We start from the raw sequence: 23,771 nt of genomic DNA, 5'->3' as shown, positions 1-23,771 counted from the left end.
TGTCCTTTAATAAAATCATGTCCAAGTGGTTTACCTCATATTCATTGTTTACGTTAAGTAATTTCCTAGTTATCCCTTGCTTTATCTGTTCATACTGGAGAGACTGGAATGGGCGCAAGTCATATTTCTCTCTTATTTACCCACACGTCATCCATCTCCGCTCTGTGTCATGCATCAAAAGTCCCTTAAAGTCCTTATCCCCCTTCTCCCTCCACTCTCTAAACAGGTCATTTTCCCTCCCCTGTGGGAAATCTGGGTTTGCCCAGATGTTAATGAATTTTGAAATATTCCATGCTAGCCCAAACCTTTTTCTAACCGCATTCCAGGTCATTACTGTGTCCCTACATATCAATGAGTGTTTAATATTGGGTGGTAAGTTTGGTATGGATGTATGTAATATTGATCTCAGGTCCCATGGCCTACAGAATTCGGCTTCTAAAGTCCAGAGTGTCTACTTTTTTGTCTAATCCAGTCAACTGCATGTCTCAAAATGCAAGCCAGGTTTATAGCCTCTAATATTTGGTAGTTTGACACCCCCCTCTCCATTGGTAGCATTAACTTATTAGCGCTAATCCTCGGTCTCTTCCCCTTCCACAAAAAGTGAGAGAATGCCTTTGTCAATCTTTTTACATCTGTATGTTTGAGAAGTAATGGGATTGTTTGCATGGGGTAATGGAGCCTAGAGAAGCTCATCATTTTTATCAGATGATTTCTTCCCAAAAAGGTCAGCGGAAGATTAGCCCATCCCTGCAGTTCTTTCTCTATAAGTCCGATTAGTGGGGAATAATTTAAGGAATATAAAGCTTTTGGATCCCTCCCCACCAGCACTCCTAAGTATTTAATTGTGTTTCTGGCAATAGGAATGTCACATATTGAGACTCTTTCTCCGCTCTTTTTTCTTCCAAGAGTATTTCACATTTATTTTCGTTAAGTCTGAATCCTGCCAGTTTCCCGAACCCCTCAATTTGTGCTATCACTTCACTCAGTTGTGTTTTGGACCTACTCATAAACAGGACAATATCATCAGAAAACAATGCCGAACACAGTGCTCTGCCCCCCACTTTGATCCCTTCAAACCACCGTCCACATGCCTAGCAAATAGTTCGATAGCTAAATTGAATAACAAAGGTGACATCGGGCAACCCTGCCTGGTTCCCTTTAACAAAGGAAACAGTCATGATAAGAATCCCGGGGTGTTCACCCTAGCTTGAGGATTCGCGTACAGCACCTGCACAAAATTTCTAAAGGCTCCATGCAAACCCAGATGATTAACACCTGTTCCAGCCATGACCACCTCAAATTGTCAAATGCTTTTTCCACATCCAAGGTGATCAAGGCTGGAGTTTCTCCCCCTCTCCGCTTAGCTATGTCAACTGCCAACATTATTTTCCTGATGTTAGCCACTGCTGAGCGCCCCGACAAATCCCGCCTGGGGGAGATCTATAATCTCTGGCAATATCAATGCCAATCTATTAGCCATCAACTTTGCCAAAACTTTCAGATCCTGGTTGATTAACGAGATAGGCCTATAACTAGTTGGGTCCTCTAGGTCCTTTCCTGCTTTAGGGATGAGCTTTATGTATGCTGTGTTAAGGGTAGCCGATACTCGATCTCCCCCTAATATCTTATTAAATAACTCCTTCAATACAGGTAAAATTTGTTCCTTTAAAATCTTGAAGAAACTGCCATTGAACTAGTCTGGTCCCGGGGCCTTCGTTGAACTCATCTTTCCTATGACTTCCCCTATTTCTTCCTCCGTCACCTCCCTATTCAATATCTGTAGATGCTCCTCCGTAAACCTAGTCATTTGTGTTCCCCTTAACCATTCCTCTCATTCCCCCCTCCTCACTAACCCCTCCTCTTTGCATAGATCTGCATAGAAGTCTCCCAGGATATCATTTATTTCCTTCGGATGTGTTGTTTTGTTTCCCAAAGCATTCCTCAGTGTTGTTATATGAGTCATTGGTCGCCTTCCCCTTGCCAAGTTCTTTATATTTATTAGCAAGAAAACAACTTTGTAATATATATTTACCTGTTTCAAGGTACCAAAGGTCTTTACAACACACTTGGTTATTCCAGGCCTTACGGTAGCCGTCTCGACCGCTCCAGATATACAAACGTGTGTTAATTGCTACAGCACAGTGGCCAGCACGAGCGCGGGGAATGTTATCCTCCAGCGTATCCATCACAATGTGCTCCCAGGCCATAGAATCTACAATAAAAAAAGATAAAAGCAGAAAAATAAAATTAAACACACACACACCTATCTGAAATTTGTGGGGAGATGAAAACGCAAGTGGTTACCATTTAAAACACTGACATTACGTACCGAGGTTGAGACAGGCGAGGGTGTTTGTGCATTTCCATTCCTTCTCATGAGTGGCTACTTTGACGTCATCCATTACTAAAGGAACCCAGCCACCGAATACATACATCCTGGAATTTTGTAAAAAAAAGTTTTTGGGTTTATTTTTCATCAAGTTACATGTAGAACAATGCAGCATTAACAAAAGAAAATACAACAAGAGACAATTTTAGCTTACTTGTTACTTATAGTTGTAGCAGAATGAAGACTTCGAGGAAGAGGAGCAACGCCATTTAGATTGGGTTTATTCCATGTCAGCGTATCTAAACAAGGACACAAACATATTTCAACAAAATTATAGGATGTTAACCCCTTAATCGACCAATGACATTATTGATAAGTGGGTGATATCTCCATTATAATAAACTTATGATCCTAAAAAGGTGGCGTAAATGTAGCTGCAGAATGCTGCGGTGCATTCTCCACAACAACAGAGATCAGAGCTAGCGCTGATCCCTGTAGTTTAATCCTTTAGATGCCATCTGTGCATGACATCTGCACCAATTGCGGGGTACCAATGGGTTACCGTGGCAGTCAGAAGCATTTAAAGCCTCCACACCTGCACAGGTATCTGGCCTTGTAGGTTGCCTGAAGCATTACACAAAAAGTTTGCGATTGCAACCAGGTAACGTTTTACAGATATGCTGTCAAAAGGTTGGCCTGAGACGACGTCTCAGACAAGTAATCATCTCCTTGTCCTGTTCCAATTGACTGACAAGCAGGGCTGTGGAGTCGGAGTCGTGGAGTCGGTGCTCATTTTGGTGGAGTCGGAGTCGGTATAAAATGGACCGACTCCTAAAATATATAATAAATTGGGTACAGTAATTCAATGCAGGATGTGCTGAATATTTTTTCATAGGAGTTTGGGAAAGTTATGAAATGTCCTATAAATGGCTGTTATATTCCTGATCTAAGGCTACATTCACACACAGCGTTTTTCCTGTGTTTTTTGAGGATACGTTTTTCAGCTGCAAAAGCTGATCATCTTTTTAAAAAACTGCATCACCTGAAAGGTTTTTGAGCTCATAGATAATGTTTTCAATAGCAAAAGCAGATTAGAAATCTGCTCTATCCATTTATCCATATCTGTCTATCCATATCGTATCTGTACCAAAAAGAATGAAAACTGGGTAGTACACCAATATATATTCTGTTCTATATAAATATCTTGATTATTGGATCATAAAAATGATTAAATGTCTGAGATTCACATTGTACTACAATAAATTTTTCACTTAAATATAAGCAATATGTGTGGGAGTCGGAGTCGGTGTAAGGGAAATTGAGGAGTCGGAGTCGCAGGTTTGGCTTACCGACTTCCACAGCCCTGCTGACAAGTCTCTCCCCATGTGTGTATAGGAAGATACTAGTGATGAGCGAGCGTGCTCTGATTGTATGCTCGAGTAATATGTTTGAGTCCCTGCGGCTGCATGTTTAACAGCTGACAGACAGCAGGAACACATGCAGGCATGTGTTGCGGCTATCTAATAGCCGCGAAGACTCGAAAATATTACTCAAACATCAAAGGTATCAGGGTGGCGGGAAGCCGGCAAGGAACTACATTAGACTAGTCAGCTGGGACACAATCCCTGGCTAACTTTTCAAAGCATGTTCACTCTGAAATGTTGCAGGGTATCCATAAAACATATATGGCTGTAACTGCACAAACTATAATCAAACCATGCCATTCTTGATTCGGGCACCATGAATCCCATAACAGGTTCCCTTTAAAAGTAGCATTGCTCCAAGTCTCCAGGGGGAACAGAAAAAAAGGGTTACCATGGAGGGTAAATATGTAAAACACACCTATATCCAAAATCCAGAGATCGCCGAGCCGACATCCGCTCATTCCACCATATATTACCAGGCGGGATTTCTTGCTGTCTCTTTCTGTATACACCACTGCAGTATGTGATTCTCGAGGAGGGGGGAGTATGCCGTATGTTATGGGGATGTCCCACGCAACAACCCCAGAGCCGGGACGGAGCTCCAGTATGTAGAGATCATTCAGGTACCTTTATAATAAAGCATTTATGTACAAGTGAAAATTAATGTCACAAGTGTAAGATATATTAAAATCTAAAGAGTGGGAGAGGTGGAAAGAGTGTGTGTGTGTGTGTGTGTGTGTGTGTGTGTGTGTTAATTATATATATATAAAAAAAAAAAAAAAAAAAAAAAAAAAGATACCTGGGAATGTTGTTCTTTGGGTCCTCGCTATCATTTGCCAATCCACCAAAAAGGTAACATTTACTCCCCACCAGTGAAAAGCTATGTCCAAGGCGAGGACATGGAGGAGGGCCATTTTTTGGCGCTTTTGCTTTCAATCTCTTCCATTCCCACCTGCTTGCCTGCATACGAATAAGTAGAAACTTTTTAATAAGACGTACAGAGCCTTCAGAATGACGGATATATGTCTGCCTCCTACAGACACCAAAGGTAAAACTAAACTGCCCAGTGTCTGAGGAGCGGGCATAGCCCACCAGACAGTCACCTACGAGGAAGTGGTTGTTACAGTGGGTATGCCTACAGTTCCATTTCCACCAATGCAACTTTACCAAGATGTGAAAAAAGGCACCAAAATGATTTTTCATTTCACCTTGGTAAAAAGATAATTTCCATCTTATGAAGTAATGGGAAAAAGTTTGCTAGTGAACTAGAAAGTAACAAGAATTTCTTAAAGTAACCAGAAATGTAAGATAAAATACAATTAATTACCTGCAGCTCATACAAGTCATTGCTGTATTTTCCATATTCCACCATTCCTCCAAAGACAAGAAGTCGAGTGCCATCACAGACGAATCCATAGGCGGCACAACCTGGAGGAATATCACCTCTCACCGCGGGGATGAACCATTGATTGGTTGCTAGACAAAAAAAAAAGAAAAAAGCGGTGATAAAACGACATCCTGACTTATCTACTAGATATGAATGGGACCCCTAATTTTCCTGACGATGTTTTAACATCCTCCAAGGCTCCTGACATGGTCTCATTAATTGCGGACATAACTTTGCACAACTCCTCACCATAATCCATCATGGCTGTTATCCCCTGCAAGCCCTGTCAACTACATCATCGAACCCGAAGCTGAATGCAACTTCGAAAGCAATTACTCCATACATTACAGAGGCTGAATTTCTAAAAGTAAGCAACAACTTATTGATATGCGTGTAGAAGGCCAGGTTACCAGACAGGAGGTTTCTAGCTTTCACTGACAGGGCAATGCTTTAAATATACAGCTTGTGCACAGAGCCATAGGGCTGCGTCCCCACGGTCAGTAATCGACAGCGCTTTGAAAGCAGCACACGTCCGCTGCGTCCAAAGCGCAGCTGTCTATTGAACTCAGGCGATTCCGCATGTGTTCACTGAAACGTGCAGAATCACTGTGTCCCAATATACTGGACGGGTGAAATTTGTCTTGCAGTGTCTCGCGTCTCCGTAAGATAAATTGACATGCCGCGGTCTGGAAAGACGCGCCGTACGTCCGTCTCCACGGGTGATGGTGCACACATAGTGGGCATGGGATTTCTTGAAATAACATCCACTATGCTGTAACATATGTACGCAGCGTTTACTGGCCGTGTGTACCAAGTCCATAACTATATGCTACAGTTATAAAAGGGAACCCGTCCATACAGATTAAGCCTGGTTAAACAGTCAAGCTTACTATATTAGTAGTAAAAAAGCATTTATCATACCGTCATCTACAAAAAGAACTAGGCAGTGTCCCTATGCCTAAATTAACGCCCTGCCCGAGATGTTGCTTCCCCCGACCAACATAATATAACCAAGGGCATGGTTGCAGACATATACACAAGCATGCCTGGGGTTTATTCATGGAAACCATGCTGACAGCTTCACTTTAAAAACAGATTTTCTAGGCGGCTGTCAATGTAGCCAAAGGGAATTCAGACATACAAAGTGAATAGTGCCATCCGACACTGCGGGTAGTGGCTACTGTTGACGGCGGCTGCAGCATCAACAGCAAATTATGGGGAAAAGAAAAAATCTCCTTGACTGCCCCACAATCCTGGCAAGCTTTCGCCTCGCAAGAACGTAAAGCGTACATCTGACAACGGTGAAATACCCCAGTCTACAGAAAGGGTTATGCCCCCCGCTACCCACAGACAATTTTTGAAATGCAGTTGCCTTAGTTAGGGCCATACGCACGCTATATACCCCTACAGGCTCAACATGACAGCTGACGTGTCCATTTCGTATGCAAGACAAGTGAATCCGAGTTTTGGAAAACTATGGTTCATGGCATTGTAACGGAACCAGCAGCTCCACGGCTGCCACCAAATGAGCAACACAAACTTACAGGGCAGCTAGTCGCCAATGGGTGGCACTAGACAGACCAATGTCACCCAGAAAAAACTAATTTGCAAAGAAAGCCTAAAAATATGGAATCAATATCAAAACAAGCAAAGAAAATCTATCAGTAGCTGATCGTAACCAGCAAATGTCTTCATGAATCCGCAGCGCTGATGCTGACAAATCTCCTTACATGCAGAATAGACTAGAGGAAAAGGGATTACATTTCCAAAAATAAAAAGCAAAACTTATATCCTATAAATAAAAAATGAAGATGACATGATGATTGGGTTGTTGTAATTCAATCATCCTAATCTTTTTGTACTTCAGGAGATAAGTCACTGCCAGGGGAGTCCGGCAGCGATGCATAGGGGACCCTTCAGTCCTGGCAGATAGCGGCCTGTCAAAGCATTGATTAGCCATCTGCAATCTAATGTTTGTGTCCACAAAGAGGGAGGATTTCTGCAAAATATAGCATCCAATGAAGCCGGACATAAATTCTCTGTTTGATTCATAGGAAATTTAGAGGGGGGAAAAAAAAAAAAAAAAAGCTTTGCATAAAATGTAGGACATATGGAGATGCAGTAAAGCCCTTGCATGTATAGTCTATCATATGACAAGAGGACATTATTCCTGAGACGAATAGATTCTTCATGAACATCTTCCAGGCCCCTACATAGTTTTCTGTATCTTTATAGACAAAAAAGTCACATGTACACTGAGGAGAGATAACGTATCCAATGTCTCCAAGTGCAAGCTCTTCTGAGGAGGTGGCCTAGATTACCACAAGAGCAGATTCACTGTCAGTAATGAGAGCTGTCACTGACAATAGAAATGTGGTCTGTTTACTTAATCATATGATGGCGATATGGTGCCAAAGAACAAGATATTAGGGCCGCAGGGAAGATGCAATTAATGACAACACGGGGCATTATTACATGGGCATCAAGAAGAACGTTATTATGGCCGTTTGTTTAGCAGATCAACAACCCATGTAAAAAAGCATTTAAAGCCCGTCCCAACACTACAAGCTTTGTGAATAAATAGTAAAATAATTAAAGAGGTTGTCCACTACTTTTACATTGATGGTCTTATCCTTAGGATAGGTCAAAATACAATAGGAGGCGGATGTGCAGTAACAATTCAAGCAGACGGCCAGCTTCGCAAGTAAGCCGATCAGACATTGAAGACCTATCCTTAGGATAGGTCATCAATGTAAAAGTAGTGGACCACCTCTTTAAGAGCTGGTGTGAATTGATTTGCAGGATGCGTTCTATTAGCCACATTGGAGATGTAGAACTGAATCCAAACCATCTGCGACACGTCTTTTAATTAGGGGGCCTGGTGTGATGTCATTATTGCAGCGTGATGCACAAATAAAGGTCACGCCAGGCTAGCTAGTCAAAAGAAGACCTGGGAATAGCGGGGAGGTAGAAGGTGGTTTTCAGGGCTCCCATCCAGAGTCCACAGAGTACTAACATTGTCCTACCAAATTGATTTGCACTGACTCCATATATAAATAATGAAATAAAAATACATTACTGCTACACATTCAGAACATGAACATATATTTTTTTTTATTACACAGCATAACTAAAAAAATAAAATCACAAATCCTCACATCGCTGAGTGGAGATGGAAAAACTGAATTTAAGGAATATATCTATGTACTATATACATAGAGCAAGCTGGAATACTTGTGGCTGTATACACATTGCTATACGTTGGACAGAGTACGCACATCCACGCAGGGAGGGGACACAGCTCAAGACACTCTTTCACAGTAGAATTGGCGGCAGGAGAGAGTCAGCAGATGAAAGTCCTATATGTAATAGGGTGGAGACAGCAGCACATAGGAGGGAGAAGCTGAGCTGACAGCTTGCTCTCATGTCACACATTTGTCCTAGTAGTAATTCACAACAGAGGAATATGTCCGGACTATATGCGAAAAAGAATTAGGGAAGCATCACACAAAACAGCTGGGATAACACAAAATTATATGCCAAATAAATGTTCAGACAGAAGACTGCCAGTGATGCACAACAATCCTGAGTTAGATATAACATCCAAAAAGTATAAAGGATGGACTTTTACATCTGCTGCTGGATCCAAGCAAAGAAAGAAAGGCAAACACTGAGCCCAATTCATTTTTTTTTACGTCTTATGGTATTTGTCATTTTTTGCATTATATTCTTCAAAAATGGTGTACGCAATTCTGGAGGTGTATTTTTCTTTTGCAAATTAAAAACAAAACAAAAACACTGTCTACAATCTGTTTTGCTGCAAAAATGTAAAAAAATAAATTAAATAAGTCGCAAATGATGGCTCAGCTGAAAACATCTGGAACCTCTTTCTAAACCTCCTTCACAAAACTGAATTGTAAAAAAAAAAAGTGAACAAGGAAAAATACATTGAAAAACAAAAGTGCAAATTAACAGAATGAGCTGAAGGAAAGCAAGAAAACCTTCCCCACCATTACTGTTTTCTACGTCACATGTCATTTTCTGTCAAATGTGCTGAACAGTCCCTAAATGCTCCCCCCCCCCCCCCAAAGCTCTCACTTTCTGGCAAAGAAAAAAAAAAAAACTAGATAAGAAACTTCAAGGTTGTGGGATCCGACAACTCCACAGCTGCTCTTGCAGTGAAAGCGAGAGATCGTGTGTTATGGCGAGATCTTACTCTGCGCACTAACTTGGCACTGCCGCATCATTCGCCGAGATGTTACCGAATGGTAACCGGTCTACAGAAGTTACCGCTCCTTAGTAAAGTAGCAGCGCTGCACAAGTGCAAAAATAAAACTCAACCTGCCCCTGTGATCAGACGCAGAACGGTTAGGCTTTGTGCACACGCTGTGGTTTTTGCTGCGGTTTTGGCCCTGCGGAAACGCAGCAGTTCCGCAGACATGGTACAGTACCATGTAACCCTATGGGTTTTCAAAACCGCTGAGCTCACGCTGCGTTTTTTTCCCGCAGCATGTCAATTGTTTCTGCGGATTCCGCTGCGGTTTCACACCTTTAACATAGTAGAGGTGTGAAACCGCAGGCCACTTTACCTGTGGTTTTACCTGCGGTTCCGCGGGAAAAAACCCACAGCTGAACCTGCAGCGTGTGCACATAGCCTTAGGGTGTGCGCACACGCTACGGATCCGCAGCGGTTTAGGTCCTGCGGATCCGCAGCGGTTTCTGCTGCGGTGTACAGTACCACTATAATCAATGGAAGTCAAAATACGCAATGCACACTGTGTGGATTTTTCCACACGGATTTGCTGCGGTTTCAAAACCGCAGCATGTCAATTCTTTGTGCGGATTCCGCTGCGGTTTCGCTCCTGCTCCATGACAGATGTCAAACCGCAGGGGAAAACCCGCAGAAAATCTGTGCGGAAAATTCCGCAGGACAATCCACAGCGTGTGCACACACCCTTACCATCCTGTAAATCAATTCGTTCAACTTCTTACAGTACAGAAAAGATGTGCCATAAATGCCTGATAAGCGGCGCGCACACCCCACGCTGACACTGACAGCCGGTGATGCACAAGGTGATTCACTTTAGGTCTATTGACTACTGGAGTTGGGACGGTGCCCCAAAATCTTTATTTTAACCCCTAAGCATCATCATCCTGACATATATAACGGAAACGTGCGCAATTAGTGTGCAGCGGGCTCTACCAACACAGCCGCCACTGGCTCCAAAATTCAACCATTAGGCTATGTGCACACGTGCCGAATTGCCACGGAAATTTCCGCGTCAATTCCGCAACTCCCTGCCGCGGGAAATACATATACGGAATTCCAAAGTGAAACTAGCGTTTTGCAAGCATAATTAGCTTGCAGAATGCTAGCGTTTTCCAAGAGATCTGCAGCATCGCTTGGAAAACTGATTGACAGATGTGCTTGACGAGTGTGAGCAACTTTTTACTATTGATGCTGCCTATGTTAAAAATAATAAAAAAAAAATTGTGATATTCTCACCTTCCGGCGGCCCCTACAGCCTTCCCAGTCCTTACCGATGCTCCCGTTCCCAGCGATGTCTTACGACAATGACCCCAGATAACGTAGCATCATGCCAGACCGCTATGTCATCACAGGTCATTGTCACATCGCTGGGAACGGGAGCATCGGTAAGGACTGGGAAGGCTGCAGGGGCCGCTGGAAGGTGAGAATATCACAATTTTTTTTTTTTTTACAGGGATATGGTACCCAGCGCCTGGAGGAGAATCTCCTCTCCTCCGGACCGTGGGTACCATCCTCATATTTTCCGCTAACTTTGCGCATGGTGGCCATAGCCACATGTGGAAAGTAAGCGGAAAATGCATTCCTATGTGTGTGGAATCCCTGCATTTAGGCTATGTGCACATGTATGCAGAAAATTTCTGCATGAAAACCGGACTCCTTCCCAGAAAACGCGCGTTTTTTCCGCAATTTTTTCCGGAGCATCCCCAGACACATAGAAAACAGCCAGAAATGCGGACTTTACCGTGAAATTAATGAACATGCTGCGTGTTTTACCGCAAAGCGTTTTTTTCGCGGTAAAAAAACACATCAATATGGACAAAAAGTGCAAAATGCATTAAAATGAATGGGAAGCTTCTTTTAGGCATTTGAGCGGATTTTTTGGTAAATCCGCGAAAAAAAATGCAACATGTGAACACAGCCTTACGCAAAAAGAATGAGCATGCTGCGTAGTTTTCTGCGATGAGATTCCGCCGCATTAGCGCAAAAATGCTAAAAATCAGCAACGGGTGCACATAGCCTTAATTGCAAGAGTAACAAAGGCATTTTCATAAGACTTCTATACACTGGTCATCCCACCTCTGAAATTGTTTTTGTGTGTGCAATAAACAAAACCACACCCTCAAAATCTTAAGAGTGGAAATGCAATTTTTACATTTCCATTTATTTTTCCACTAAATATATTATTAAAAATCCAAATGTATCAACTTAAAAAGAAGTGATACATAAGCATTAAAAAATATACGGTACACCCTTAAAAAAAAATAAAGTGCACAAAAATGAAGTTGCACAGGAAAATAAGTCAATAATCCATAACTTGAAATTATGAGCTGGGGAAAAAAAAACCCAAACCGATCGGAATCACACAGATCCCGCCTGCCCGACCGGCCCCAGCATTGCGACTGATCGCTGTGCAGTCAGAGACTCGCAGTGGAGCTGGCCGCAGTCAGGCCCCGCCCCTGTCTCCGCCCCCTGTCTGTCTCCGATCCTCCTGCTGGGGGAACCCGCCATTTTTCTTTGTGGATTTTAAAAAGCACAGCTGAAGTGCGGGGCGGCCGGAGGAGGGCGTCCAGTGGCGCACACAAACACAGAGAGGCCAGACCTCACACCACCGCTATCCGTTAGATCACTGCTCACTCACCGGTGTTGTAGACGTGTAGCTCATCCACGATCCCTTCATTTCCGCCACCGAATACCACAATTAACTCCTTGATGGCCACGGCCCTGTGTCCGTGCCGGGGCCTAGGCACCGGTCCCGACCACCCGACGACTCGTTTCCAGCGGGGCTGTAGTGCGGTAGAGGAGGATGCACCGGTCACTGTTGGAGCGGACGTCATGGCGGCGGTGGTTCAATGAGTAGAAAACAGACTTAAAAAAAAAACGGTTACTGAACCGGGAGATAAATTACGGGAGGCGGCGTCCCGCTGCTTTCCGTCAGCCGTGTAAATAAAAGGAGGAAAAAAAACGGGGCTGAGGCCTGCTCCTTGCCGGCTCTCACTGTTGCGCTGTGGAGTCCATGGGAGCCGCCATTTTATGACGGCGGCCGGAGAGAAAACAAATCCGATTCCCCGCGCCCGTCTCTGCCGCCTCCACGGGCCGGTCCTCCCCCTGTCTCTAGGCCGCACGTCCTCTGCAGGTTGAGCCCTTTCCTTCTCACCGGGCCTCACTGGTTTTCCTTATAGCGGCCCGGGAGCGGCGAAGCTGAGGGAGTCCATGGGAGCCGCCATCTTGTGCCGTCCAAACAAACCAATAAAGAGCTGCTAGGGAAAACCAAAGATGGCGGCGAGCGGGGCGACAACACACATACAAGCTGTAATAAAGAAATTAAAAAAAAAAAACCAACAGGCAAACACCGGCGGCCGTCTCCTGGGGAGGAAGTAACGTCGAGAGGAAGGAAATCGGCACGGAGAAGACGGGAGATGGAGGCTGAAAGTGAAGGCTCCACCCCCGCCGCCACCGCTTATCGGCTGCAACTCGGGGGATGTGAGGAGAAATGGAGAAAAACTGACAAAACTATAAACTGGCCGAAGCGAGGGAGTTTAAAAAATGTCGGCAACCGTGATTATCGGTGTGCAAACACGGTCCAGGGCACCGGAGCCTCTTTTCACGCCTCCCTGGGAGCCGCCATCTTGTCAGCGCCCGCCTCCTGTCTTTCCTCCTCCTCCGGAGACAATAAGATGGAGGCGGTGCTGGGGGCGGCGAGAGACGCTCAGTGGGGCCTTGTGTGCGGATCACCTTACATAGAGCGGACAGGGGAATACTCCCCTGACTGGGAACCTGAAGTAACGGCCGCCATCATTCGTTAGCACTGCTCGTCGCCTCATACAGTGAAAAATGGCGGCCTTATTTCAGTTCTGACTAAAAATATAATTACTTTTAGACTTTTGTGTAAAAATGAGCACCAATTCTATATTTTTACCAATTTACCGTATAGCTGTTTTGTGTGAGAAGTTGATGGCGTGTGCTGTGTAACGTATACCCGTTTTGTGTGAGGTGTTGATAGCGTGCGCTGTGTAACGTATACCAGTTTTGTGTGAGAAGTTGATGGCGTGCGCTGTGTAACGTATACCCGTTTTGTGTGAGAAGTTGATGGTGTGCGCTGTGTAATGTATACCCGTTTTGTGTGAGGAGTTGATGGCGTGCGCTGTGTAACGTATACCCGATTTGTGTGAGAAGTTGATGGCGTGCGCTGTGTAACGTATACCCGATTTGTGTGAGAAGTTGATGGCGTGCGCTGTGTAACGTATACCCGTTTTGTGTGAGGAGTTGATGGCGTGCGCTGTGTAACGTATACCCGTTTTGTGTGAGAAGTTGATGGCGTGCGCTGTGTAACGTATACCCGTTTTGTGTGAGGTGTTGATGGCGTGCGCTGTGTAACGTATACCAGTTTTGTGTGAGAAGTTGATGGCGTGCGCTGTGTAACGTATACCCGTTTTGTGTGAGAAGTTGATGGTGTGCGCTGTGTAATGTATACCCGTTTTGTGTGAGGAGTTGATGGCGTGCGCTGTGTAACGTATACCCGTTTTGTGTGAGAAGTTGATGGCGTGCGCTGTGTAACGTATACCCGTTTTGTGTGAGCAGTTGATGGCGTGCGCTGTGTAACGTATACCCGTTGTGTGTGAGAAGTTGATGGCGTGCGCTGTGTAACGAATACCCGTTGTGTGTGAGGAGTTGATGGCGTGCGCTGTGTAACGTATACCCGTTGTGTGTGAGAAGTTGATGGCGTGCGCTGTGTAACGTATACCCGTTGTGTGTGAGAAGTTGATGGCGTGCGCTGTGTAACGTATACCCGATTTGTGTGAGAAGTTGATGGCGTGCGCTGTGTAACGTATACCCGTTGTGTGTGAGAAGTTGATGGCGTGCGCTGTGTAACGTATACCCGTTGTGTGTGAGAAGTTGATGGAGTGCGCTGTGTAACGTATACCCGATTTGTGTGAGAAGTTGATGGCGTGCGCTGTGTAACGTATACCCGTTGTGTGTGAGAAGTTGATGGCGTGCGCTGTGTAACGTATACCCGTTTTGTGTGAGAAGTTGATGGTGTGCGCTGTGTATCGAATACCCGTTTTGTGTGCGGAGTTGATGGCGTGCGCTGTGTAACGAATACCCGTTGTGTGTGAGGAGTTGATGGCGTGCGCTGTGTAACGTATACCCGTTGTGTGTGAGGAGTTGATGGCGTGCGCTGTGTAACGTATACCCGTTGTGTGTGAGAAGTTGATGGCGTGCGCTGTGTAACGTATACCCGTTGTGTGTGAGAAGTTGATGGCGTGCGCTGTGTAACGTATACCCGTTGTGTGTGAGGAGTTGATGGCGTGCGCTGTGTAACGTATACCCGTTGTGTGTGAGAAGTTGATGGCGTGCGCTGTGTAACGTATACCCGTTTTGTGTGAGAAGTTGATGGTGTGCGCTGTGTATCGAATACCTGTTTTGTGTGCGGAGTTGATGGCGTGCGCTGTGTAACATATAGCAGTTTTGCCGTGTAACGTATAGCCGTTTGGTGTGAAGAATTTGCAATGCGTGACGTATAATGCAGTCATTGTTTTTCGTTTTGAGCCAAATTCTTGAAAATTGCCTAAGCGGCTCGTGAATTATTATTTTTCTTTTCTTTAATTACATTACAACTTTTTACAGCAACAATTGTGTAAAAAAAAAAAAAAAAAAAAACCAGAACAGCGGCATACGTGTGCTGCCTAACATTGCTATATTTTCCGAAAAGTGATGAATTGGGGAAAAAAAAACTCTGGAAACCCTAAATGCCATCTGCAGTGGCAAAGTATATATATATATATATATATATATATATATATATATATTAAAAAACCATAACACATAAAAACGATGTTAATAAAAAGGTGCAAACGCTAAAAGCGTATCAAAAAAAGTGGCACAACTGTGTGAATGAGCATGATGTTACCATCCTATTCCTGAAAACGTCATGGCTCATATTGGGTTTTTTGTGTCATCTATGGATTTTTGTTTTATTGGAAACGTCTTTTAAAAAAAAATCTGTCAAACTTTATAAATGTACTCCATTTTGGAGCCAAAATTCCCGTTCTCTGAGAACACTTTATTGTGAAGGAGCTAGTAGCATAATAAATCTTGAGAAGCCAGCTGTAGCAGCCATTGGCACTGGGAGTGAGAGCTTTATGACAGGACGTTGGCAGGGAGACGCTCAGGAAGCTTTCATTCCTGTCAGGGAGCCGCCATGTTTGGACGTAGCCGCACCCTCCACGTCTGGAACACAAACACAAGCCGTTGGCTCGTCCGTAGCCTCCGAGTCCGAGCAGATGCTGTCTGTCGTTTTACCTCGGCTACCATACGGTTAGCCTTCAGTGCGCGCCCTACGAGAGTTATGGCGCTCAGGCGCTGCCCTCGGGAACTATGTAGTCCCTGCGGGTTATTTTGTCACACACTTATTCTCGTCTCATATTATCTGACGTTCACGTCTGCATCAGGCGCCATCTTGTTGGCCGCTCCTCCCCTCGTATGAGGGAGGAAGAGGCAGACACTCTTAATGGCGGCGGCTTCTTCCTGTGCACCCGGATGTTGGTAAAACACAAAAAGCGCAAATACATAAAAGGCGAGTTTTTTTATTAACCAACGCAAAGCAGACATTTAGTCCTATATCTGCCTGCTGTATGAAGCCGTCTGCCCGCTTGTCATAACCAATAAGCGCTCCAGCGACTGCTCGCCGTCCTTTATCCCAGTAACTGTCATGGCGCCTTCTCTGCAGGCGCCGCCGCCGCCATCTTAGACGCGGTTCCTAGCAACGGTTGTCAAGGCTTACTGGCACGAGGTAGAGGACGCCGCCATTTTGCTACGATGTCCAGCCTCCCTCCCCTCCCCCTCGAGGTAGTGTTCTCTAGGCGGGAAAAATGGCGGCTCATTAGCATAAAACGCGAATCTGAGAGGAAATTTGAGCAGTAGTGTTGCTAGCCTTTTGTAACATGTCCTATGGCTCGCATGTGGAATAGTCTGTAGCTGGCGCTGCAGACACTTTGTGATTAGCCTTCTATGGCTGCTTTTCGTCAGTCATCCCTTGGTATGGCGTATTTAACAGAGAGTGAGTATAATAAGTGTACACCGCTCTCAAATGTGCATTTTAGGCAAAAAAAATAAAGTCTGAAAAAAATAAATCTGAACACGTCCCTGATATGAAAAAAAAATATGGTTTCAGAACCTAATTTTTCAGGAGTTTTAAGCCACATAGTAGAGGAAAATTAATATAATCCATAGAGACAGCTCTGGGAAATGGGCATATCAACCTCACATTGAACATATGGGCTTAATTATTACTGGGAAAGTGAGAAAGAGCTGACACTTCAATCTTCATTGAAGTAGGGACTTCTGGCAGCGACCAGGTAATTACAGCAGAACTCCTCTGGGATTCATTCACCAAGATGGATTTGTTTTATTCAAAGGTGGATAAGTACTCTTCTGAGGTAAGAACATCCTCTGTTCTATATATATAACATTTAAAAGCTCTGTTCCTCTTGCTCTGTAAACCACACCCTTGAAGCCATATGCTACTTGTAACGGGTGTCCAATTGGCCTGTATAAATGATTGGTGGTGGCAGGAAGTAGTTCCTTTTTGTTATTGTGGAGTTGGCAGTGATTGTATTGGGGTATATATACAGTTGTGCTCAAAAGTTTACATACCCCAGCAGAATTTTTGATTTCTTGGCCTTTTTTCAGAGAATATGAATGATAACACCAAAACTTGTCAAACCACTGTTTTCTCTTTTAAAATCATAATGACAACCAAAACATCCAAATGATCCTGATTAAAAGTTGAATGTTAATGTGGATACAGTCCGTGCTGCAGATACATGATGAATCCAGAGATGTTTCATAGAAGAAATGAAGCATTTCTTCTATGAAACATCTCTGGATTCATCATGTATCTGCAGCACGGACTGTATCCACATTTAAGGCCGGGCTCACACATGCGAGGAATACGGCTGAGTCTCGGATGGTAATACCCGGCACTGCTGTCAGCACACGGCAGGAGAGCGTGCGGCTCCATTTATTTCTATGCAGCCGCACGCTCCGCTCCGGAGTGCCGGCGCCAGAGCTTGGTTTTAACCTGAGAGACTTGGCCGTATCTCGCTGTGTGTGATCCCGGCCTAAAGCTCATACTCACATGCCAAAAACTCGGATGAGTCTCGCACGTCAATACCCGGCACTTGGATCGGGGAGTGTTCAGCTGTATAGAAATACATGCAGCTGAACTCTCCGATCCGAGTGCCGGCGGCAGTGTCTGGTATTGACGTACGAAAATCGTCTGAGTTTCTCGCATGTGAGTATGAGCGCTAACCCTTTCATTCATCTATAGCACGGTCAACAGCTGACCAATGGATATGTTACAGTGGATATTTGAACACGCTATAACAATAGCTTCATCTGGTGAGTATAATCCACTTATTTTATCTCACCCCACATCGGATAATACCCTATTTGCGCTGATCTCTCCACAGTTTCTTCGCCTGATTAAAACTTATAATAATAAAAAATGTTATTTCTATAGCGCCGACATATTCCGCAGCACTTTACATTTCAGAGGGGACTTGTACAGACGATAGACATTACAGCGTAATAATAATCACATAGATCATAACAGATACCAAGAGGAATGAGGGCCCTGCTCGCAAGCTTACAATCTATGAGAAAAAAAGGTAGACACAAAAGGTGGGTGGTAACAATTGCCCTGATTGTTTGGACCAGCCATAATGTTAAGTGTGTAACAGTACAGACACAGAGGGCTAATGGATGCATAAAGCATGTGGGAACATGATGCAGGGAACCTGGTTATGGTAAAACTTTTGACTGTGCCACACAGGGATAGGGGTAGCACGGTGGCTCAGTGGTTAGCACTGCAGCCTTGCAGCTCTGGAGTCTTGGGTTCTAATCCCACCAAGGACAACATCTGCAAAGAGTTTGCGTGGGTTTCCTCCGGGTACTCCGGTTTCCTCCCACATTCCAAAGACATACTGATAGGGAATGTAGATTGTGGGCCCCATCGGGGACAGCGATGATAATGTGTGCACACTGTAAAGCGCTGTGGAATATGTTAGCGCTATATAAAAAATAAAGATTATTATTATAGTTAGGTTAATAATAAATTTTATTTTTATAGCGCCGACATATTCCGCAGCACTTTACATTTCAGAGGGGATTTGTACAGACAATAGACATTACAGCATAACAATAATCACATACAGTAGATTATAACAAATACCAAGAGGAAAGAGGGCCCTGCTCGCAAGCTTACAGTCTATGAGGAAAGAGGTAGACACGAAAGGTGGGTGGTAACAGTTGCCCTGATTGTATGGACCAGCCATAATGTTAAGTGTGTGACAGTACAGACACAGATGGCTAATGGATGCATAAAGCATGTGGGAACATGATGCGGGAAATCTGGTTATGGTAAAACTTTTGGCTGTGCCACACAGGGATAGATTAGGTTAATGTGTTGAGGCGATAGGCCAGTCTGAATAAATGTGTCTTGACATAAATGGGTTTGAATGTCTACTAAAGGTAACATCCTCACCTGTGACCTGTTTGCTTGTAATCAGTGTGTGGAAGGAGATCAACAAGGCCTATGATGAAAGGAACACCATTCCTACTGTAAAGCACGGAGGTGAATCGCTGATGTTTTGGGGATGTGTGAGCTACAAAGGCACAGGAAACTTGGTCAAGGTTGAAGGAAAGATGAATTCAGCACATTATCAGCAAATACTGGAGGCAAATTTGCAATCATCAGCCCGGAAGCTGTGCATGGGATGTACTTGAACGTTCCAACATGACAACTATCCAAAACACAAGGCCAAGTCAGGCTAGTTTCACACTAGCGTTTGGAGGCGCAGCGCATGCTCAGCATGGTGCTCGGCCCTTGCCGATCCTCCTCCGGTCAGCTCCGCCTATGGGTCCATGACGCTACATACATTCCACACATGTATTCAAGCTGTCTAGCAGTTGCAAATCATTTAGCTGAGGCGACATAAATAAATCTCAGAGCATGCCAAAATACTCGGAGACCACCCGAGCAATGAGTATACTCGCTCATCACTACCACTTATTAGTGGAGAAAAAGTTTTGGTGACATCATTCATATTCTCTGAAAAAAGGCCAAGAAAGCAAAACTTGTGCTGGGTTATGTAAACTTTTAAGCACAACTGTGTGTATGTATATTATATGTATATGTGTGTGTGTGTGTGTGTGTGTGTATATATATATATATATATATATATAATCTATATTGTGGTGTAGTAACCACTGTATCCGCTAGGGGGCGCTGTGTGGATGTCCCAAGAGAACGGATGAGTGGCAGAATCCTGAAGGATGGCTATGTATCTCAAAGTGGGTGGCCTTGAGATGGAGACTTAGGTATGCGTATTGATCAGCAATGATATTGCTGAGGTGTTGTTTCAAGGTATAAGGGAGAAGTCTCCAGGTAACTAGAGAGTTGGGCGGGCCAGTTACCTACAAACCCAGGGGGTGTGTTTAATACACGGTTGTAAAGAGTGTGAAAATACCTGAAGGACCTGTGATGAGGTCAGTCATGTGACCCAGTGGGCGTGGCTATAGATCATATAATATGGCCAGGGTAGGTCACGTGTGGTGAATGCAGGGACCTGGTTGGTCCAGTGTGGAAGGTCCTGCAGAGATGGAGCTTCCTGCCTGACAGCACGTATGGATGCTGTGAGCAATGGCGATGTGTGCCTGAGTTCCCTGGAGGGAATGAACGTGTGCAGGATGCTGAAGCCGCATGAGGAGCCCTGACGTGGGTGAGATAATTGTGAGGCTAAGAGAGCCTGCGTACTGGATGCTGATAACCAGAGTGAAGCACTATAATGGACGCTATGCAGATGTTATGATGTTATGTTGCTTCTATGGTTTATGATGGTGAATAAACCGCAAGGACTGTTATGATTTGTTGGAAAATCCGTGCCGGATCTGGTTTTGTTCGCTGCCTAGCGAGAATCCCCTACTTAGGTGACAGCGCTACCTCACAATATATATATTCTATGCGGTGAAATCGTAGGTGTATACAGGGCTACCTGCTCACCAGGCCCCAGGGTATAATAATGCACTGTGCGGTGTCGTCTTCTGTCATTTTTTGCGACATAGCCTTCTGCACGTACGTGTGGCAGAATACCAGTCCAGACGTGGAGCTGCACAGATTATGATTTTTGGATGGGAGATGGCAAATGATGTATTGAGGGTTGTATGGGGGATAGCAAATGATGTATTGGGAGATGGGGGACAGCAAATTATGTATTGAAGGTGGGGTGTCGGGAACATGAAATGATGACTTGAGAGCGTGGGGGTGTAACTGATGTATTGAGACTGGGGACTGATTTTACAGTAAGTGGTGAATTGAAGGTGGGGGAGAGCAAATGTTAAATTGAGGGTGGTGTGTGGGGGGACAGCAAATGATGAAATGGGGTGGGGGGCAGAAAATAATTACAAATTGAGGGTGGGGGAGACCAAATGATGCTGAATTAAGGGTGGGGGAGAGCAGTTGATAATGGAGGGGTAGCAGGGAGAGAGGACATGACATAATGAATTGGGGCTGAGGGAGCATGTAAATATAATCGGGGAGTGGGAGGTACAGAGTGCTTGGGGTTAAGGATGCAGGAGTGTGACTGGTAATTAATTGAAGGAAGGAGTATAGGTGTTAGTTTATATATTGGGTGGGGAAAGTGGTTATTTATAGGTAGTGGGGGCACAGTGGTGGATATTTGGAATGGTGGGTTGCATAATAACTAATTATATTAATGGTGGATTCACATCTGTTATTCAGCTGTATAGTACAGAAGAAAGGGAAAAAGTGAGGAATGTGCTCTGGCAGCAGTGCTCTAGATAACTGTTATTTTCTGCATAGATTAGTCCTGGCTGGAAGAAGAGAGCAGTCTGTGCAGTATGAAGAAGAAAAGCAAAGATTAATTACGTTATTAAGGTACTGTCACACTTAGCGATGCACCAGCGATCCTGACCAGCGATATGACGCGGTCAGGATCGCTGGTGCATCGCTAAGTGGTCGCTAGTGAGCTGCCACACAGGCAGATCTCACCAGCGACATCGCAGAGGACGGGGGTCGCTACATGCCTGTCACACTAGGTGATCCTGACGTCCTCCCGCCCGCGTCCACACTCGTCTCTCCATAGGAAGCCCAGCAGGAAGCTGACAACGAGAAACGGTCCTGGACATTCTCGTGCGATCAGCGATAACCAGCGAGGGAGCGGTCGGAGGTAAGTATCAGACATAGCGATGTCGCTAGCAATATCGCTGTAACGTCACAAAAAACAGTGACGTTATAGCGATATTGCTAGCGATATCGCTTAGTGTGACAGGCCCTTTACAGACGTTACTGGTGAGTCAGTGTGTTACCTGTACACTGACACTATATACAGAGCTCCTGTGTATGTCAGTGGCCATTACTATATTACCTGTAAAATGACACTATATACAGAGCTCATGTGTATAATGTCACCGGTGAACACTATATTACCTGTATACTATGTACAGAGCTCTGGTATTTAATTTCATTAGTGATCCCTGTATTACCTGTTCATTGACAGTATATAAAGAGCTCCTCTTTTAATGTCATTGGTGATCCCCGTTTTACTTGTACATTGCATATTATATACAGAACTCGTGTATAATGTCACTGGTGATCGCTGTATTACCCGTACACTATAGACAGACCTTCTATGTATAACGTAACTGGTGATCACTGTATTACTTGTACACTATAATATACAGAGCTCGTGTGTATAATATCACTAGCGATTAGAGTTGAGCGAATATCTTCGGTTCTCTTCTTATTCAACAAGCTATAGCGGGAACCCGGCATCCTGGATGGCGCCGGATGAACAGCTGATTGCAGCTGCATGTGTTGCGGCTGTGTCAAATGCATGGAGAGCCCAACATACAGGCTCTCCATGCATGTGCTGTGACAGTGACACAGCCGCGATAGATGCAGATGTGGTGGCAATCAGCTGTTCAGCCGGCACTATCCAAGAAGTCGGATTCCTGCTGTAGCTTATTCGGCAAGCGCTATAGCTTACCGAATAAGCAGGGAACCGAAGATATTCACTCAACTCTACTGGTGATCACTGTATTCCCTGTACACTGACACTATATACAGAGCTCCTATTTATGTTACTGGTGATCCCTGTATTACTTGTACACTATGTACAGAACTCCTGTGTATAATGGCACTTATGATATTAATATTTTTTTTTTTTTTCATTACTGATCAGTATTTTATTATTTGGTCACTATGGTGGTAATATGTGATCTGGCCATGACATGGCGATGTTTATTCTCAGTCTGTGGTATTAAGTCACTATGTGATGGTAATATTGGATTTGGTCATGGTGTATCGGTATTTGTCACCGTATGTGGTATTATTTGGTCAATATGTGATGGTATTTGTTCCTCTTTTGTGGTATTATTCAGTTGCTGTTGAATGGCAATTTGTGATCAGGTCATGTTTGGCGGTATTTGTCCCTTGTATGTGGTATTATTCGGTCTCTATGTGGTGTGGCCGTAGTGTGATGGTATTTGTTCTTTGTATCTGGTATTATTGGTAATTTTAAAAAAATGTATGACATATTCCCTTAGAGAAAAATTTAAATTTACCTAAAAAGAGTATTGGCTATTTTAATTTTTTTTTTTTTTTTTAATGTTATAGTAGAGTAGGAACTTGCCAAAAAAAAGTGTAACTTATCATGGTGGTGGCTTCTTAAAACAATATTTTGGCCAAATCAAAAGCTGATGGCTATGTGTGTGATATGGTGTTCAATGGAAACTGTTAGGCTGTTTGTCCACGTTGCGTTTTTTATGCGTTTCCGCTGCGGAAATGCTTAAAAACGAGAATAAAATGCATCCCCAGGCAATCCTATGGGATTCCGCAGTTGCTGTTCCCATGCTGCGGATTTTACCGCTGCGGAATCGCATAGCGGTAAAATCCGCAGCATGTCCATTATTTCTGCGAAATCGCGGCAACTCCACCATAGGATTGCACTGAAACGCTCACTTTACGCATGTGGCTATGCCCACCTTGCGTAAAGTGAGCGCTTCATGTGCAAATGGTACCCAGGGTCTGGAGGAGAGGAGACTCTCCTCCATGCCCTGGGTACCATGTTCCTGTAAAAAATAGAATTAAAATAAAAAAAAGGGATATTCTTGCCCCCAGAGTCCTCCCGTCTCTCAGTCACGCTGCCATCATCTTCAGTTCTCAGGGATGCACTGCGCGAATGACCTCTGATGACGTAGCGGTCTCGCGTGATGCTATGTCATCAGAGGTCATTGTCGTAAGGCTTCTGTGATGAAGAAAGCAGGATTTAGTGCTCCAAT

The 23,771-nt window shown here is 44.3% G+C and overlaps 2 protein-coding genes across 8 annotated transcripts in view; one reads left to right on the top strand and one right to left on the bottom strand.

Moving 5' to 3' along the window:
• Positions 1-13,054, bottom strand: part of HCFC1 (host cell factor C1) — a 53,820-nt gene extending 40,766 nt beyond the window's left edge. For all 3 annotated transcript variants that reach the window (XM_073590808.1, XM_073590809.1, XM_073590807.1), the window contains exons 1-7: positions 12,049-13,054; positions 5,081-5,229; positions 4,553-4,713; positions 4,172-4,380; positions 2,544-2,628; positions 2,330-2,436; positions 2,033-2,212 (exon numbers count right to left, since the gene is read on the bottom strand). In XM_073590808.1, the coding sequence (XP_073446909.1) occupies positions 2,033-2,212; positions 2,330-2,436; positions 2,544-2,628; positions 4,172-4,380; positions 4,553-4,713; positions 5,081-5,229; positions 12,049-12,244 (1,087 nt within the window). In that variant the 5' untranslated portion in view covers positions 12,245-13,054. The remainder of the gene's footprint in view (positions 1-2,032; positions 2,213-2,329; positions 2,437-2,543; positions 2,629-4,171; positions 4,381-4,552; positions 4,714-5,080; positions 5,230-12,048) is intronic.
• Positions 13,055-16,237: 3,183 nt separating this feature from the next.
• TMEM187 (transmembrane protein 187) overlaps positions 16,238-23,771 on the top strand; it is a 42,413-nt gene continuing 34,879 nt past the window's right edge. For 2 of the 5 annotated variants that reach the window (XM_073590802.1, XM_073590803.1), the window contains exon 1: positions 16,286-16,467. The gene's annotated coding sequence lies outside the window, so the exon portion shown is untranslated. Of the gene's footprint in view, positions 16,257-16,285; positions 16,468-16,742; positions 16,847-20,068; positions 20,192-23,771 lie in introns of those variants that run through there. The other 3 variants (XM_073590804.1, XM_073590806.1, XM_073590805.1) reach the window with 3 other exon arrangements.

Source organism: Dendrobates tinctorius, unplaced genomic scaffold (assembly GCF_039654945.1).
Source record: "Dendrobates tinctorius isolate UK_male_01 unplaced genomic scaffold, ASM3965494v1 ptg000120l, whole genome shotgun sequence".
NCBI classification, from domain to species: domain Eukaryota; kingdom Metazoa; phylum Chordata; class Amphibia; order Anura; family Dendrobatidae; genus Dendrobates; species Dendrobates tinctorius.
This window is presented reverse-complemented; position numbering and strand designations above follow the sequence as displayed.